We start from the raw sequence: 17,972 nt of genomic DNA, 5'->3' as shown, positions 1-17,972 counted from the left end.
TTCTTTACCGCTTCGCACCAGTCCTCTATATTTCCTATCTTTCTTATCTCTCTGTTCCCCCTAATCTCTCTAAATCGGTCCCAGTCTGTGATTTTCGTCTGGAAGCACTTTTTTCCTTTGACTTTGCTCCTGATTTCGACCGCGGTTTCCAGTATTGAGGTTGAGTTCCGTATTTATCCACTGCGTTGTTTCTACATTTTTAGTCAGGGTCAGGTCCGGTGAGGTATCAGCGGTAACGCTGTTCCCCGCCCTCGTGGGGTGTAACGGGTCAGTCAGCAATTATATCCCCAGGTTATGCGTGTCCTCCCACAACTGTCTCCCCTTTGCGTATTCTCTAGTGTGCCCCTACGCCGGGTGATGGGCGTTAGTCTCAGCCGCATGACACTGCCACCACCCCACAGTACCTTGTCGCCCTCATCCAGCGCCACATGGCGACAATTACAGACATGCTGTTTTATTTTCCCCCACCGTCTCTCATGTTTTCACCCCATCTTTCCTCCTGATTGTACCACCTGTGGCGTGCCCAGACCCACACTTTTCCACTACCTTTGGGAAAGTCCTTCCCCAAAGGCAGTACCCCCCATCCCCAATCCCACTCATCCTTCCTGGGAGGCTGCTTTAAGGACCGCTCAGCCCGCCAGCCAGAAATGGCGGGTGGATCGGGCTTCACGTGAAGAGAGAGAGAAACAACTTTATTGCCATAGATTGGCGGGATTTAGGGCAGGTGGGCTTGGTGTGGCCCCCAGGTGGGGGCGACATCCTGGGCCCACGAAATGAGTGCCAGTTGGATGCTCTTGTCTGGCCTTCTGAGGAGTTGGTTCCATCCGTCTTCGGAGGGAGCTGGCAGTAAGGTTCGAGGGGGCGGATTTCCCGCGCAACCCCAGAGGATGTGAGCCTGGGTGGCGATTTCTCCCTGGTAACAATTTTGGCAGACGGGGTCGTATTCCCCGTCTGTGATGAGTGAAAGTCTAGAATGGCTAAGGATAGAGTGTGTCTGCAACCTGCGGAGCAAGGTGGCTTGCGCTCGATACAAGTCGGGGTGTGGAGGCGGGAACTGGCGTCTCATCTCTCTGTAGAGGTTGGTAATTTCGGCAAAGGTCTGGGGAGCCTCGGCAAGAGCGTCTGGGTCCGTGGGGCCGGCCGCCCGGTTGGTTATTCCTCGGGCTAGTCGGTCGACCCCTCCGTTTCCAGAGTTTCCCGCGTGGGCGGGTACCCAGACCAGGTTGATATTATGGTCGGGAGTGCAGCTGCGAAGGATGCGTGCAGCGGGGTGGCAGATAAAGCCTGCCGAGTAATTTTGTATTGCTCTTTTGGAGTCGCTGAGGACTGTGCGCGTACGTGGGTCAGCGATGGCCAGCGCAAGCCCGTGGACTCCTGGACCACTGGGGGACCACCCTGGAAGATGTTTTTTTTGTGTGCGCGTTTAATGAAGTTGTTTCCATCTTTCCATCCACCCATCCACATAGCTGCTGCTTCATTTACTTTCCGAAAAAAAAATTCATTTTCTTTATTACGGCACCTCTTTCACTTTCTGCTTTCGCTCCCACTTACTTCCTACCTTTGCGGTGCGATGGGGTTCAGGTGCCCACCGCAATGACAGAGAATTACTGCGCCATTTCCTTTCCTCAAAAGTGCGTTTCGTTCAAAGGTTTCTCCAAAGGGCAAGGCATCGCGCCGAACTGGCGATGGCGTTTCGCGGACTCCCTGGCAGCGCTCCAACGCGATGTTGGCTGCATAAGTTGACGTTGACAACGTTGTGGCAGAAACGCGGCACTGAAGCTAAAGGGAATCGACGTTCATTGTGTCCACTACCGTCGGCGTTGACATTATAGACTCCCATGTTTTTAAGGAAAGGAAGTGCGCATAACTGGCTCCCTAGGCAATACCTCCTTTCTAGGAGGCATTGCCCTAGGTGAGTAGATGCCTGAATCGCGACCCCCGCGGTGGCTCAGTGGTTAAGGCGCTCGTATACAGAGCCCGAGTACGTCGGTTCGAACCCGACCGCAGCGGCTGCGTTTCGATCGAGGCCGAACGCAAAAGGCGCCCGTGTGCTGCGCGTTTTCAGTGCACGTTATTGATTCTCAGGTGGTCGAAATTGAATTTCTTGAAGGCGAAATTTAGAGGCCCGTGTACTGTGCGATGTCAGTGCACGTTGAAGAACCCCAGGTGGTTGAAATTTCCGGAGCCCTTCACTACGGCGTCCCTCATAGCCTGAGTCGCTTTGGGACGTTAAACCCCCGCAAATAAAGTCAAAATATTCCGGAGACCTCCACTACGGCTTCTCTCTTTGTTTTTTCACTCTTGACTTTTTTTCCTTCCTTTACGGGCGGTTCAGGCGTCCACAGAGATGTGAGATGGTTACCGCCTCGCTTCCTTTCCTGAAATACCAATATTCAATTTTGAAGCCGGGCAGGCTTCGGACTGCCACCGGCGAGTTTGGCCGCTAGGGGGTCGTGGAGGGCGGACGCTTTTCACGTCGACTCCGTCCAAAGACGGCGTTTTGCGCCAATCGCCTGCCCACCGGCATCGTAACCTGCACCGAGAACCTTGTGAAGGTGAGTGCCGCCCGCAGACGAATTTTCAGATCATCCCGACCGTTTTCGGACCCCCACGGCTCCTTTTTTACCCGAGCGAGCGCGCAGCTTGAGTTAGGCCTCGAGATAGGCGTTATTTGTTGGGCCACAACGCCGAGAGTAATCACGTTTTCAAAATTCTATAAACAGATATGGACAGTACTTAAGGTGTGCTAATCGCCTCTTAAGTCGCCAAAAAGTAATAGTTAAAAAGTTACTCCGCCTCGACGTCCCCTCGAAACCCCACTATGGAGGTTCACATGCCCAGAGGGAGCCTCAATCAGCGAGATTACGATCACCGTGACTGGACTCATGTTATTTAGTGTTCCGGCCCGACGCCTGGAGCCGGCTAGAACGCGCGAGAGCCCTAGAACGCCGCCGCAGAAAGCGGTGAACGCCGCCTTTCGTTACGGCGTGTCCATTGAGATGTGAGGCGTTCGCTTTCGGCGAAATCAATTCACCTGTCGCGTTCCACTTCTAAAGTCGAAGCTTAAGCGTCAATGGTTAGTAATGCTTCATTAATTAGTAATCAGCAATTACTTATTATTTAGCTGGAGCTTATTATTTTAGTGGAGACGTAACCAGTGCCACAGAGACAAAGTGGTGCAGAAAACGCTTTCGCCTCTGCGCCCTTTAGAGAGTCAAAGTGCCCCCTGAATTTTTTTCTAAATTGTAGGATCCACGCATAGCTTTAAAATTTCACTCAAATACGCAGAAAGACCATCTCCACAGATCTGTCACACACTAGTATTCCCGGCCGCGGTGGCTCATTTCGATGAAGGCGTAATTCCGGAGGCCCGTGTTCTGTGCGATGTCAGTGCACGTTGAAGAACCCCAGGTGTTCGAAATTTCCAGAGCCCTTCACTACGGCGTCCCTCATAGCCCCAGTTGCTTTGGGACGTTAACCCAAAATAAACAAATCAATGTCACACTAGTATATGTCCATCGAAAGAATTTCATGGTCCCGTTAACAATATCAGCTTAGAAATATCACGCAAGTGACTAGGTGGCATGACGGGTATTATTTGTGATGAAGGGTATTCGTTGTCATCAGCCGGCGTAAAGTGCGGAAACGAGCGCTAAACACGAGCACGTGGCAAAACTACACAGGCGTTGCTGGGAATAATGAGGGCCATTTGAGCATTCTTTTGCTTTTTGTGTTGCAATAAGGTTGTCGGTTGCCACCCACAAATAATGCTTTTAGCTCTTGTGCCGCAAGTGCATACCCAAAAGCGAATGAGGTGGGATCAATGGTCGGCCTAAGTGTGCTCAAGGTTCTTAAAAGTGATAAAAAAAACCTGAGCGACAATTACGGTACTCCCTGAAGGGAAATAGGAGCGCAGCATTTTCTTGCGATTATTGACACAGAAAACTTGTGAGCAGAGATTATTCACGCTCAAGTTACCCTTCTTAGAGCAATGCGCAATCCTTGCCGCTTTTTCGCACTGGAGCTCCAAGTGGTCGGACTAAACGAACGCTCCCCACTTGCGTAGAGACGCGCTGTTCAGCCTTTGGCCGGTTGCGGCGCTTCAGCGCTCTCCGCTTACTAAGCCGGCATACCCGGGTTCGATCGCAGCCTCTGCAAGCGATTTCTAAGTGGTCGAAAATATTTCGGAGCCCTGCACTGTGACACTTCTTTCTCTCTGTCTCCTTTCACTCCCACCTTCCTCCCTTCCCTCACGGAGTATTTGAGATGTCCGCCTGCAAGTAAGATAATTACTGAGTTTTTTGCTTCCTGGTAACCAATGTTTTTTCTCATTGCAAACTACAAAGGACGCGTCTTCATTTAGGGCCGACCACGAATCGTGCGGCCCGCTCATTCAGAGTAAGGCGTCCCACTCCTATGCTGAACGGCGGGACGCCCCAAAGACGCCAACGTATGTGCTTTTTCACACTTCGATTGCAGTCAACTACTCAGTCAAATTGCAACTAGCAGTTTTCGGGTCCTGTCCTACAATTTATGGGTCAATATTTTTTGCCAGTGAATCGCCTCGCTTTCGCAAGGCCTTGCGTGATTCTTCACAAACCCTAATATGTATGCCGTCTGAAACGCAAAAGGTGCTATGGTTACACCGACTAGTAAGAATTGCACTGACTTACATACACACCTTTTCATGAGCAACTACATTCTTCCGCTGTACACAGACATACGGTTCGGTATAACGTAATCTACTCTTGTGCTTTGAGTGCAAACGCAGTTCTAATTGATGCATGTGCTGAAAACAAAAGAATTTTCGATGAGTGCTGATCCTCTTTTGCTGGTCGTCTTGCCTCCTGCACTTGAGGACATCAATCGTGGCCGATTTGTTTCATGGGCATTAGGTTGGGCCAGGAAAAGTTGTCGTTAAGCGAAAAAAAAAAAAAGCATTTGCTCCCCGGAAACGCACCTTGGAACGACCTCTGCGTATTCTGCCTATGAGCGGGTGCTCATGGTCTCACGGACGAGTAGATAGTGATAGAACCGGTCCGAACGCGTTTTCTCTCGCAAAGGACCCGGAGCTGCTGCAGCTGCCACCTGCACCCTGACGATACTGCACCTGGTAGCGGAGCTCTTAGTTCACGCCGTCTTGCAACATCAGCGACATGGCGCGAGTGAAACCTTGCCTTGGACCTGTACTATGCCGAGCCGATCGCAAGAATAAGATGAGTACGCGCATCAGGCAGTTCTCTGCGACCAGTCTGTTTCCCACACGTCGTCGTGGCATAAGGGTTTTCATGTAGATTAGGGAAGATGTCATGCAGGCGTACCAGGTACGGGTCAATGACCGGGATAGTCAGTCAACACCTTTTGGCTATGAAAGCAAAGGTATGGGGCGAACCATCTGGAAATGTGTCAGTCCGCCAAGTCGTTCAGCCGCCACGGCGTCTGTCTAGGCTTTCATCTCAGTCTCGGTTTCAATTTCTCGGACAGGGAAGTGCGTTTTCGGTGTGTTGCACGTGGGGTTCGATGTCCCGAAACTGCTCGATGGCTGTTAGGGAGGCTGTAGTTAAGGGCTCCGAATTATTTTCGACCACCTGGTTTGATGACCATGCAACACACGGCCGCCATTGTGTTTCGGTTTATGCTTTATGGATGTTTAACGTCCTAAAGCGACTCAGGCTATGAGGGACGCCGTAGTGGAGGGCTCCGGAAATTTAGACCACCTGGGGTTCTCTCGCTAATATCGAAATGCATTTTCCGCGGCCGTGATTCGGCCACGGGAATTGGGGCCCGGCAGTCTAACGCCCTAGCCACTGATGTCACAGCCGATTTCTTCGAGCAAAAATTGGACGACGCTTAAGCTTAGCCTTAAGGAGTCGGTCGCGACAGCGTGCTGCCGCGCTGCCAGGGAGTCCACGCAACGCCATCTCCCGTTCAGCGCGACGCCTTGCCCGTTGGAAACAGCTTTGAATGCAACACATTTTTCAGGAGAGGAAATGGCTCAGTAAGTATCTAACATCTCGGTAGACACCCAACCTCGCCGTAAGGAAAGGGAGGTAGGTGGGAGTGAGAGAAGAGAGAAAGAGGTGCCGTAATGAGGGAAACGAAATTGTATTTTAGGAAAGGAAGTTGCAGTAACTGTCTCACACAACTCGGTGGACACCCGCAGCCCCGTTTATAGGTTGCGGGTTCGAATTCTAGCCGCAAACTGCCTCTGTAAATTTCTAAGCATTATGGAGGGGGGGGGGGTGGAAGGAGGCGATGAAAGCACACAGCCTAACAAACTTGACTTACTGCTCCTTCAACCAGTAGCTTTTCTCGAGCTGAGCCACCACCGCTGCTGGCGCCTTTCGTTTAAGTCATTGCTTTCTTCCTTGCCCGTCACTGCGTATGAAACTCGCGCCAGTTATTAGGAACGCTATTGTCATACATGTCGCACTAATTGCAAGCTAACTTTTATAGGTACCGCAATCTTTTGTATAGTGTTCTACTTCCTACATGCCAAGTGAAAGCAGCAGCAGGGACATCTGCTCGCGTCGGCGGAAACGGTCTCATCGCGCTTCAGAAAACGAGCGTTTGGACAAGCCGGTTTTCTTCAATTCTGCGAACGGTCCCGGCTCACGGAGGCTGTTCTATTATACCTTTAAATGAGCTTCGATAGCGCCTGTAGCGCTTCCTACGTTAGAACAGGAACGGCGTGCAATCCGTCGTTCGTAATAAGAGGGGCAGCCACTGAGCACAGGAACTCGGGGAATAAGACAGCGCTTGGTTATAATACGAGGCTCTTATAGACGAACACCGATCTGTGACATCAGCAAGATGTGGTGGCGTTGTGGTCGCCGGCTGGGGCAACTGGGTAAAACTTGCGGGTGAAAAAGGTTTCTGATTTCCCATTGCGACTACAATGTCACCCCCATGTGAACAATAACCATGTTCATCCTATAACCGATTCTGAAAGTATGAAGCGTCATTTCGAAAGATATGTATATTTAAAGGGACACTGAGGAGAAATTGAAGTTGGCTTGTATCGGCAGAATACCAGCTCCTGATTGAAAAACGCCACTCATACTGACAACAACGCTCTTGTAACGTAGAAAAGAGCAAGAACCAAAATACAGGTATCGCCGCCACAGGCCAAACTCGCAAGTACAAGCGTGATGACGTCATAGGACAAAACAGTGTTGCTAGAACCAATGGTTCTTGCAACACTAGGACACGAGAAGCCACGAATCACTGAAGCGCAGCCAATGCATGCGCAAATCTCCTCGACGTCGCCAGATGGCGCCACGTACCCGGCAGCTACGCGCGCGCCTGCAGCATCGGGACTAATCAGCGCCTGCTCACCGGTGGTAGGCGGGCTCCCGGTATTCCGCTAACGGTAACAAGATACACGGTATGCTAAAGGTGTCTATTTGCGAGAACTTCATACGAGAACTTCGTATGAGGCATGCCCGAGCTCTTCTACACCGGGCGTCTCCCCCTGATGACCATGAAGGGTGCCGTGACCTGATAGGTTTAGCAGTGTATGCTGACAATCTCACGCCATACAGAACATCTAGAGAGGAGTACCCAACACCACACAAATCCCTCAATAAGTTAGAAGTGAACACCTTTAGGAGACTACAAAACAACACATACCCAACACCAGCTAAATTACACCAGTGGTACCCTGCACTATACTCTCCGCAGTGTCCACACTGTGGAGAGGTAGCTGACCTCTACCATATGGTGTGGGCATGCCAATTTAATACCTTAGTTGACCCCATTCCCAACCCCTCGGAGGAGCAGTTGGAGGCTATTCTGCTCAGCGATGATCCTGACCGTCAGCACTGGCTGGTGGGGAGGGCCAGCGCAGCAGCAGCAGCCAATGGACTACCGGACTAGGCGGCCCACCCACATGTTCTGAGAATACTGAACAAATAAAGATGTTTTTAATCAATCAATCGTTGACCTCGAGAGCGGGATCCATCGTAACGCTGGCAAAACGCCGGTGCAAACGTAAACGAAGCGACGGTAGCGACGGCCGCAATAGCCGATAGATGCCTTCAACGTGCGGCCGGCGGTAGCTTTCTTTTCGGCTGCTGCTAGGCCGCACTGCTGGCTGCCAGAAATCACGGAGTCTGCGTTACGTCATGTGCACATGTTTCACGTCACTTAGTCCTGTGTCGTCATAAGAGAATCCCAAGTTTTAATAAGAGCGGCGAGAAAAACATTTTCAACTTCAAATCCAAATTTCTTAGAAATAAATGCATCTTTCGCTGCCGGTCAAGTGGCAACAAAGCCATGAAATGCCGAACTATCGGATTTTGCTTGTAAAAAAATATTAACAGAGCTCTCCTCACTGTCCCTTTAAAATACTGACACTTGGCAGTGACATCTGGCTGGGGGTGCCGAAAGGGAGAGCGGCCCATAGAAGAGCGTGGAAACGAAACTTTCAGAAATATTTTTCTCGCTTCGCAGAGGACGCGGCTGTTCAATAGTTGGTGAGTGCTTTGAAGAAGAGTGTGACAAGGTATGGCTCGTCATTTCGAAGCAATCTTTTTAAAACGCTAAGATACGTGTGTGTTGTGAAGCCGGACATATCCTCAAAAGGCACTCTCTCCGTCGGGTTTTTTCCCAGCGGGCAGAGCTAGTAGACCTGTCCTAGACAGCATTACCTCAAAAAGCAGTTCTCAAACGCCATGGAAGGCGCGCGAAAGAATTACGAGCACACTTTGGCAACTGAAGTGTTGAGAGGCGAAAGCCGAGGGCACTATACCGTGATGACTTCCGGGGGATGTAATCGATACCCAAATTATGAATCTTTCAGGGACCTTAGGTGTTAATTACACTTAATTACATATTTTTTCATTTAATTTGACACAGATCCGACGTTTTTCCGACCATTCTCTGACAAACTTTACTATGACTTGACGACTTCCGGTGGATGTGACATGACACCGTTCCCGTGGTTATATCTACGTCCGCTCTATTTCGAAGAATTTCGACATTTCTGCCTGCTTCTAGGTTCTTTTTTTACTCCTCTATATGAAGCAACCATTGGTTTTCTTCTATCTTTTCTAGTTCCCGAATTAAAACGCGTGTGACACGCTTTGTTAACGGACGACAGTGTGAGCCATTAAAGGCTTCCGCCCTAATAGAACCATGCAATGCAGCAGACGGCACCGCAGACGACACACCAGCCGCCTGCAACGCTGTCGTTACTTATTTTTATTTTTTATTTATAAATACTGCGGTCTTGAACAACAAGACCATCGCAGGTGGGTACATGATTTGTGTAACACCAAAGGACAAAAAAAGAAAATACAGCAGACAAGGCGTCACCAGCAGCGAAATTACATCACACTGTACTGTATCGTTTCGCAACATCAGAATACATACACTGCAGTCATAGAGCCAAGCATATAACAGGTTATAATTAAGTAAATCAGAAAAAAAAATTACTGACCAACCGAACACTCAATTTCGTTACTTGTTGCAGCAGCGCCTCAAAATCGGACAAATTATTCTCTTCGACTATATGACCAGCAAGGTTGTTCCATTCGGTAATTGTTCTAGGAAAATAGGAATATTTCCTTCTGATTTCCTTTACCTTCCCCGTCCTGATTTTCCTTACCTTCCCCGCCCTTCCTGGAGTGCTTGGCTTCACTCGGGCTCGGCAAGTTATCAGCGGACTTTGGCGGAGCAAGCGCTCTTCTTCCCTGCTGAAATAAAGTTTTATTCTTCTTCCTCCGGCTGCGGTGTCTGCCAGCGCCCCCTATGCGTGTAGTCATGGTGTTAGTCGTCTGCTACAGCGCGCGGTTCGTTTATCGTGCTGTTTGAGGACTGTCTGGAATCTAAATTTTCCTCTGGTTGGAACGATAGCATTGGCGATGGGATGAAGTGTGCGCGGCAATAATGTCCGACTACACGAGAAGCTAGCGCGGTTCGGGGAGACACCCAGCGGACGGCCGGCTCTTGGGGATGCGTCTGGATTCAAAACACATATTTATCGTGGTGTTTTGCAAAGATAGCTTCGAAATGACATAACCTACTTATTCCTGCTGCTCTTGAAGCGACTCGCCAACTGTTAACGAACTGCATGGGTACTCCGTGAAACGGAAAAAAATATTTCTTGAAGTTTTGAATAAATGTGTTTTCGGGATCTGCGCTCCCGTTTCGTACCCCCAGGTGGGAGTCACCCCCATGCGTACGTGTTTTAAAAATACATCGTCTTCCAAATGAGGGTTCTCACATTCAGAATCTCTTCTAGGATGAACATTCTGAACGAAGGGATGGCATCGCAGTGGCGCTGACCAACCTGAAAGCTGCTTTGAAAAATGTTGCTTCCATTATCCCTATGGGTGCTAAGCGTTCTTTTAACTCCCTATGGAATCTTCCTACCGCGAACCCTCCGCTTTGTTTGTAAACACGGTGTCGGTCTACAGGCGATGCCGACACGGTAAGGCACGTTGGATAAAACCGCACCGCTAAGTTCTGTAAGACGCCTACTTCTCGTAACTCCAGCGTACGACTCATGTGTCGCTGCAAAGGGGTCTTTTCATTTTCCTCACGAGCGGGAATGGAGAACAGACACCATTTTTTTCGCAGGACCCGGGTGTGACGAAAACTGGCGAAGGGCGTGGCTTTGAAAAGCTGGTATATCCAATGAAGCCAGGCTTCCCATGATGTTCCAGTTTTAAATATGTGGTGTTATGTTCAAAATATGTTAAAGGAAGTTATAAGGAGTAGTGGTTGTTAAACGAGTATTACTGTTACAGCTTGTTTTACTGTTACCACTGATTTGCTTATTACATTGGACAAGCGTTTATGCGACGCATTTTGCTCAGGTATTTCTTGTTTCACCGTCATTCGGTGTGTAGAAATGCAAATATTTTCTCCTTTATGACATTTTCCCTGCCACCTCGCGACAGAAACTTGACAACGAACCGGGCAAAATTTCGACGCCTCCTGGAGAAACTTCATTTATATTATTACGCTAAATATCCTTGTACTCGCCTTTAAATGTTAGGCCGCAGCTCCGTTCTATCTTGGTCTACAGTATCGCAGCGTGGATCTGTGAATAAGGGGTGAATGTTATCTAAGGCTCTTAAAAGCATGAAAGTAACTTAATCACTGAGGCATGTTGTAGTGAAAAACAGCAGTGAAGTCAAGAATGTCAGTAATTACTTCACCCAGGTTGAATTACACTCAAAGCGGCGCGGTTTGACGTCCATTTCTTTTAGGAAGAAGGTAATAGCAGATGCGCTTCCCGACATGCCATCGTGGAAAATTTCAAGAATTGATTCCCGATTCGTGCTAGCTGGGCGTGTTCGTGTACGCATTTCTGCGCAGAGCGGCAGCGTACCCACAGTTTCGTGGCTCCTGACTTGAAGAACAACCCGCACGAGGTAGGCATCAAGCTGCTGGTTCGCACCGCCATGGGTATGGAAGCTATGGCCTCGCACGACAATCACCGGCAGCAACGACCTCTGGTGAGCGATTGACTGCCACCTACCGCTCGACGATCGCGATCGCCCACTGCCTGGCGTTACGACGCATGCTCGTACACCCGGTCGCAATATTACCTGGCAAAAGATGCCGCTACGCGAAATATACTCACTAAGGGCTCGGTTGCGATATGGATAACCGGAGAATTTTTAATTTATTGCTGTAGGAAATAGTAAAAAGTTCTCGTGGCGGTGAATACGACGACTATTCTAATAAGTTTGCTTCCTCACAGACCCCTTACAACTCATAAAGCGCGGGTCCTCGGTATAAACATAGCCGCATACGTTCACGAGGCCTACTTACAGTATTCGGGCAGGCGACGCTATTTTTAGGCTAAAAGACTGCAGGACTGACTGGTACCATGTACAAAGGATTGAAGCTGTCTACCAGAGATGTGAGATGCGTATCTTTGAACAGAAAGCCAAAACTTTTGCCTTAAGCCTTGACGTTGTAGTGGCTTGAAAGCAGATTTTCACCGAAAACAAAGTTGAAGGCACCATTATTTTTAATAAAGCCATGGGCGGCTTCATCAAGGCGCGTCACCAAATAGACTGCACGGCGATGCTAGTTCCCGCAATCTTCGGCCTTGGTGGACCCTTCGCCCTCACGCGTGAAAGCCACGGCTCTTTGGGGCTGGAGTGCGGAAACGACGTCTTCCGTTTCTGCTTCTACCCTCACTTCCTCGAGTCTCATCCATTCGTACAAAACTCCACCTGACTTTACCCCCGAGTAGAGAAACTGGTGTGCTTAAAAGGACCCTGAAATAATTTCAACGGGCACATTCTAGTGCAACAGATCCGTAGCGGTGGCCTTTGTGGGTATTCGTGTCAAATTTGAAAGCTCTGTGTGGACCTTATAATTTAGAAACAAGTTTTAAAATTGCTGCTCGCAATAGCTTGCAACCGATTAGGGCGACGCACCGCACCGCGCGTCCAGTATCCCGATGACGTCAGTGGCAGAAGGGCCAGCCGTCAAGCTCGCCCCCGTCTCCCCACTGACGTCATCAGGATACTGAATGCGTGGTGAGGTGCGCCGCCCTAATCGGTTGCGAGCTATTGCGAGCAGCAATTTTAAAACTTGTTTCTAAATTATAGGGTCCACGCAGAGCTTTCAAATTTGACACGAATAACCATAAAGCCACCTCTATAGATCTATTGCACTAGAATTTGCCCATTGGAAACATTTCAGGGTCCCTTTAAGACGATCGGACGTCCTTCTATCTTCAGAGCAAACAGCTTATTAAATGCGCCGATTCATTAATGGATCGCTGGTAAGGGGGTTCGTTTTTGGCGGGTTTCCCCATGATTCCATACTCTATAGCGTCAACTGTATCGCGTTGTCCGCAGAAAAGTTCCTGACATAGTTATTTGAATTTCGCCTTTATCAGAAATTTACGCAGCGCGTTGATTTTATTTATCCTGTACACAAATCGCCTTCATAAGAGACCTGAGCTGGTCAGTTTGCTGAAGGCGATAGTGGTAAGAACGTTAACGTAAACCCGTCAATCAGGCCACAATATGTGGTGATGATAAAGGACCTGGACGCGAGAATGTGTTAAAAGCGCTGCTGGGAGGCTCATCATAAAGAACTCGCCTAGCATCATGTATGTTCGTTCAAGTGATGGTGACGTGTTTAAAGCGAAAACCTTCCGCGCCGGTAGCGTATTGCGGTTGGTCATTGCAAAATCACTTGCATTGGCTCTTGTGTTCGCATCCAAAGGCACAGAATAAAACTTACGGCACCGTTCTCACAGACCACGAGTTTTAGCGGTCTGTCAAGCATAACCTACCAGAGGTCATATGTTTGGGAGAAACCCCCAAGGTGGAGATTTGTAATGATGGAGTAATTGCTTAGTGGCATGTACCCATGCGCAGTCATACGGCTGCAGAGGAAAGCTATACATCTTCCACAGAAACCTCGCAGCTAAAGAAAAATGCGTCTTGATCCGGGGTTCGAACCCGGGACCACCACTTCACCGGTGCAGTCGCTCTGCCAACTGCTCTAACCTGGACCTTTTCTTCGTGATTGCCTGGATTTGCCACATTGCATTTAGCCAAGCAAACAATCAACAAAAAATGCACTAAACGCTATGTACATACGACACTATCGTGGTCAGCCAGCGTCAGTCTGGCTTCGTCATGTTAAAAACCACGCAATATACACAACAGCTGTTGTCTTGAGAGCCACTTAGGAGGCTCCGCAGCTGCTTTCTGGATGGCCAGAAACCAGTCCATACTTTCTATAAAATAAATTCGGGCAGGTCGTGCATCTATGTCACATTGACAGCCTGCCATTCCGGAGCGCCAAATAGTGTGGTGGCCCATAAGTCAAACGGTACCCCATCCTCATTTTCTACGCATAACTAAGTACTTAATGCCATACTGGTCCAGTGGAAATTCTTTCGTTACGCCTGTCTGTAATATGTGCCGAAAATAAACCCCTTCCCAGCAGTGTAAAAAACATGCTCTATTGTTTCGGCTTGCTGAAAATTAAACATCGGGATCCCCAGGGTAAAATTAACTCCATTCCCTCTGAAAATGTTTTAACCGCTAGGTTCTGAGCTTACCTGGATGGTTAGCATGTGGTTGGGAAGGAGCGAATTGATCAATAATTCAAAGTTGGAACAGTGTTGGTCATATGTTTAGGGTAATCCTGCAAGTTGGAATATACTTGTAGTAAAGGAGTAATTACTCACTGGCCACTGCATGAGTAACCTACTCCATCGTAGAGGATTCAACTCTACCATAGTTATTCCCCTGAACTTTTGACCAACACGTACGTTCCCAGTTCGAGTAATTCATCACTTTGCTCTCGCCAGAGCATATGCTGCCGTCCCGGTTAGCTTTGTTGATAGAGTCACTGCTCCGCTGAAGTGGTGTCCCGGGTTCGAGCCCCGGTCGAAGACGAATTTTTCTTTAGCTACGAAGTTTCTTTGGAAGACGAATGGCGGCGCATGGGTGGATACCTGAGAGATTACTCCATCACTATAATCTACCGGAGTACCATATGCAAGAGTAAAAGCTGACTTTGAAAATCTTGCACCTTTTTCTATTGTATTAAAAAGGTTTTTGTTAACTTCAACATGTGCTGTTTTAGAAGTCGGAGTGCGTTCAAATACCAATTCTAAAAATCTCTGCCTCTCCCGTTACCGAGAGTAGAGCAAGCATGAAATGTTTACGGGCATAACACATTGGTTGTAGATGGTACTAGTCAAAATGTTGAAATGGGGCTAGTGTTCAACACACCACACCACACCACGCTCTTCTTATTGCGTCGAAGCGATCGCCAGCAATAGTGCGGGCTTACGTAGGCAGCCGCGAACCGTGGCGGCCTTGTAGCTTTCGAGAGCGGCCGCATAATCATGGCGCTGTCGGCAGGGGCGAGCAGTCTTCTGCTGTGGCGTATCACTCGCAAAGCGATCGCTTTCCGCCAGACGCTTCCTATCTCTACTTTCATAAGGCTCCATTGCTCGGCTTAAGCAGCTGTGACGGTGGTGGCCCTGAAATGCAGGACGATGCAGAAGCGTACGCGGACACGACGAGACGCAGGCCTGGCAAGAATGTATTTGTAGCGTGTTCGAATACTGCGCGAGCGTGTATACATCTGCCTGCCAAAGGGGGAACCTTCATGAGCTGAAGGCCCAGCGGCCGGTCTTTTACGTGCGTGAGTATGGGACCGCAGCCCCTTCCTTGGGGACGGCGCGGAAGCGCTGCCCTCTCTCTTAGAGTCTCGTTAAATCTCGTACGGTGCCCGGATGCTCTCGTTTCAGTGCCCGGATGAGTGGAATTCAGTGCCCGGATGTTGGCTCTCGGTGTCGGCGTGGCGTCACCACACTGCCGACAACGGGAGCTAAAAGCATTTCATGCTTAATACCTTATACTCCATGACACTAGACTTACGTTTTCTCTTAAGGTCAATTCCTCGCTTCTAAACCACCGATATTACAACACTCCTCTTTGCCGAGAACTACCGTAGCCAAACACAGGTCACCTTCTTTGTCCTCCATCCGAAAGGCCTTAGCGATCCTGATCATGACGGCATCGACATCTGGACTGATACTACTTTCACCGCGCGCCAATGAAGTGCCGTCTTCGTGGCGCATCCAAAAAATCTGGACCACTGTCTAGTGGGCAGTCGTATAGCTGAATGTAATCGACATACGGTGGAATAGAAGATCTGTGCGCAAGTAATTTTTTTCTTTGATGCAGCCTGTGGTCAGCCGGTCCGAGCAATCTGCAGCCACTTTTCAGCGGCGGTCCGCCTTCCACTTTGCCTGCTGGTCTCACTGGTCACGAGGCCTCTGCGCCGGTAGCCACCGTGTCGGTCGCCGGCACCGATGGACCAGCCCGGAAAAAGAAGCGACGTTGGCCGTAGCCTTCCGGCTTCGCATCCACAGGGAAGCAGAGGCCGCACTGTGGCGTGCTGCTGGTAGAGGTGATGTTCCAGGCACTGCATGAGAACAACGTACTGGGACTGAAACCGACTCCTCCTCCTTCCGTCGACGAGGCAACCGTGGGGGTTTGAGCGCCGCAGGCCTTAAATGGAAGCCGTCAAACGGCGCCAGACATCACTTCTCGCGCGAAACAGAGAACTCTGCCCATGCCACATCCTCTGCTTTTCTGAACCGTTATTTTATACGTTTTTATTCGTACTACTTTCGGTATGTGCGCAGAAACAGCTGTTGGGAATAAAGGTGTCAGTTTTCAAAATGTACTATTGTAAAATTTGGGCCGTTTTGGTAGTATGACCTTTTACATTATTATGACAGAAGCCAACAACCACAGAAACCAAGGGGCACAGGCACAGGGGATGTTTTTTTTAAATTTATTTTTTTAATTTGTGGTGTTGATCAATTTAGAATATTACTGAATATGTTATCGCTTAATGCTAATTGATTAGCAAAGCAGAAGAAAAACAACCACATGCCGCCAGTGGGATCCGAACCCACGACCTCCGAATTATTGTCTCATAGCTGGACATAGGAAATTTAGAGACTGAAGTTAACCTATCATGAAAGGTATGGTTCTTTGCATAATTTTATACCCATCTCTTTTGATTAGGAATTTCGTAATGAGGCCATATTTTCGAGTTTCTCTAAATTTCGCAGCGTTCGACATGAGCCGGCCAGAAACGCAAAACCCAATGTAAACTGCTTTGAAACCAGCTCTCGTGAACTTTAAGAGCTCACCACTATGTCACAGAAATATTAGCATCCCAGGCGTTACTGCCACACGTGCCGGCTGTAGCCGAACCTAAACCGGCATGGCCCACGGGATGGGTTTAGCCGCAATTTGTGCCTAGAGGCGCGGGCTATATATGAAGGCAGTGTGCGCTTAAAAGTCGGGCGCGCTGTGAACGCTGGTCTTCAGTAGCCAGGTATTGGCACCTGGAGTCCGAAGAAACGGGGAGCAGACAATGGGCGCCATCCACTGGCAGCACAGACAGCTGGCTCATGTCAAAGTTATTTCCTTGCACCGACTACCGCATTTATGGCTACAATAAGATGAAGCGCGCAACCAGACGAGGACGGTGAAAGAGACGAGCGCCAAACGAGCTCTAGTCTCTTTCACCGCCCTCGTCTGGTTGTGCGCTTCAACTTTATATCATGTCTCACTAGCATGCTCAAATAACCACTTTGCTCAGCTACAATGAGAGACGTGTATGGCTTTAAGCAAAGTGAGGAATCGGTTTATTGGGGTTTAACGTCCCAAAGCAACTCAGGCTATGAGGGACTCCGTAGTGAAAGGTTGGTTTGGTTTGGTTTGTTGGGGTTTAACGTCCCGAAGCAACTCAGGCTATGAGGGACGCCGTAGTGAAGGGCTCCGGAAATTTCGACCACCTAAGGCTCCGAAAATTTCGACCTCCTGGGGTTCTTTAACGTTTCTCATCAGAGTGGAACTAGTGGCGTAATTGAAAGGTAAGGTCTTGAAATTTGTAAAAATAAACTCGGATTGCTTTCGAATCCTGATGGTGGTGTTTTCCATGTGGAGCGAATGTTGCCCGACAAAATTCGGCCTTTGAGAACTGCTGCGGATTGGTCACGGGTGCTGATATAACTAATTAGCTGCTGGAGAGGAACATTGCGGGGACAGACAGTGCCAGCCGCGCTCGCCACTTGAACTCCATCGTATCTGGTCCAACATTGAGAAATACACGGCTAATCCTGCTGCATTTTCACTCGTGGACCACTGGTTATTCTGCTACCAGGGTTTCTACTGCCTCACGATATTCGCCGTAAGTGCTCCTGGCACGGCACATAGCGCAAGAGCTGGCAGCACCCCTGTGGCGTTGCGCAGGATGAGGGTAAGAAATTCTCTGATTACGAAAAGGAAGACGCAAGCGTGTACAGTCATGGCTGGCCGTTGCTACATCTGGCATATAGTGTACTGTAATCTGGCATGAGTGGAAGGAAACAGCTCGAGGAATATCCTGACAGTTTTCGTTCTCCGCCTGTTTTAGGGACATTGCATAATGGAAAACTTTCGTAA

General features: G+C 49.1%; 1 protein-coding gene across 1 annotated transcript; it reads left to right on the top strand.

The window, feature by feature from the left end:
• The first annotated feature begins 2,442 nt into the window (after positions 1-2,442).
• On the top strand, positions 2,443-16,193 carry LOC149369471 (uncharacterized). The gene is made up of 3 exons (XM_089558809.1): positions 2,443-2,555; positions 11,329-11,468; positions 15,693-16,193. The coding sequence occupies exons 2-3, from the start codon at positions 11,415-11,417 to the stop codon at positions 15,939-15,941; spliced, it is 303 nt and encodes a 100-aa protein (XP_089414935.1). The 5' UTR covers positions 2,443-2,555; positions 11,329-11,414; the 3' UTR covers positions 15,942-16,193.
• Positions 16,194-17,972: the final 1,779 nt, after the last annotated feature.

Source organism: Amblyomma mixtum, chromosome 1 (assembly GCF_055824585.1).
Source record: "Amblyomma mixtum isolate Tamu chromosome 1, ASM5582458v1, whole genome shotgun sequence".
NCBI classification, from domain to species: domain Eukaryota; kingdom Metazoa; phylum Arthropoda; class Arachnida; order Ixodida; family Ixodidae; genus Amblyomma; species Amblyomma mixtum.
Note: the sequence above shows the minus strand (reverse complement) of the source record. Positions and strands in the feature narration are given on the sequence as shown.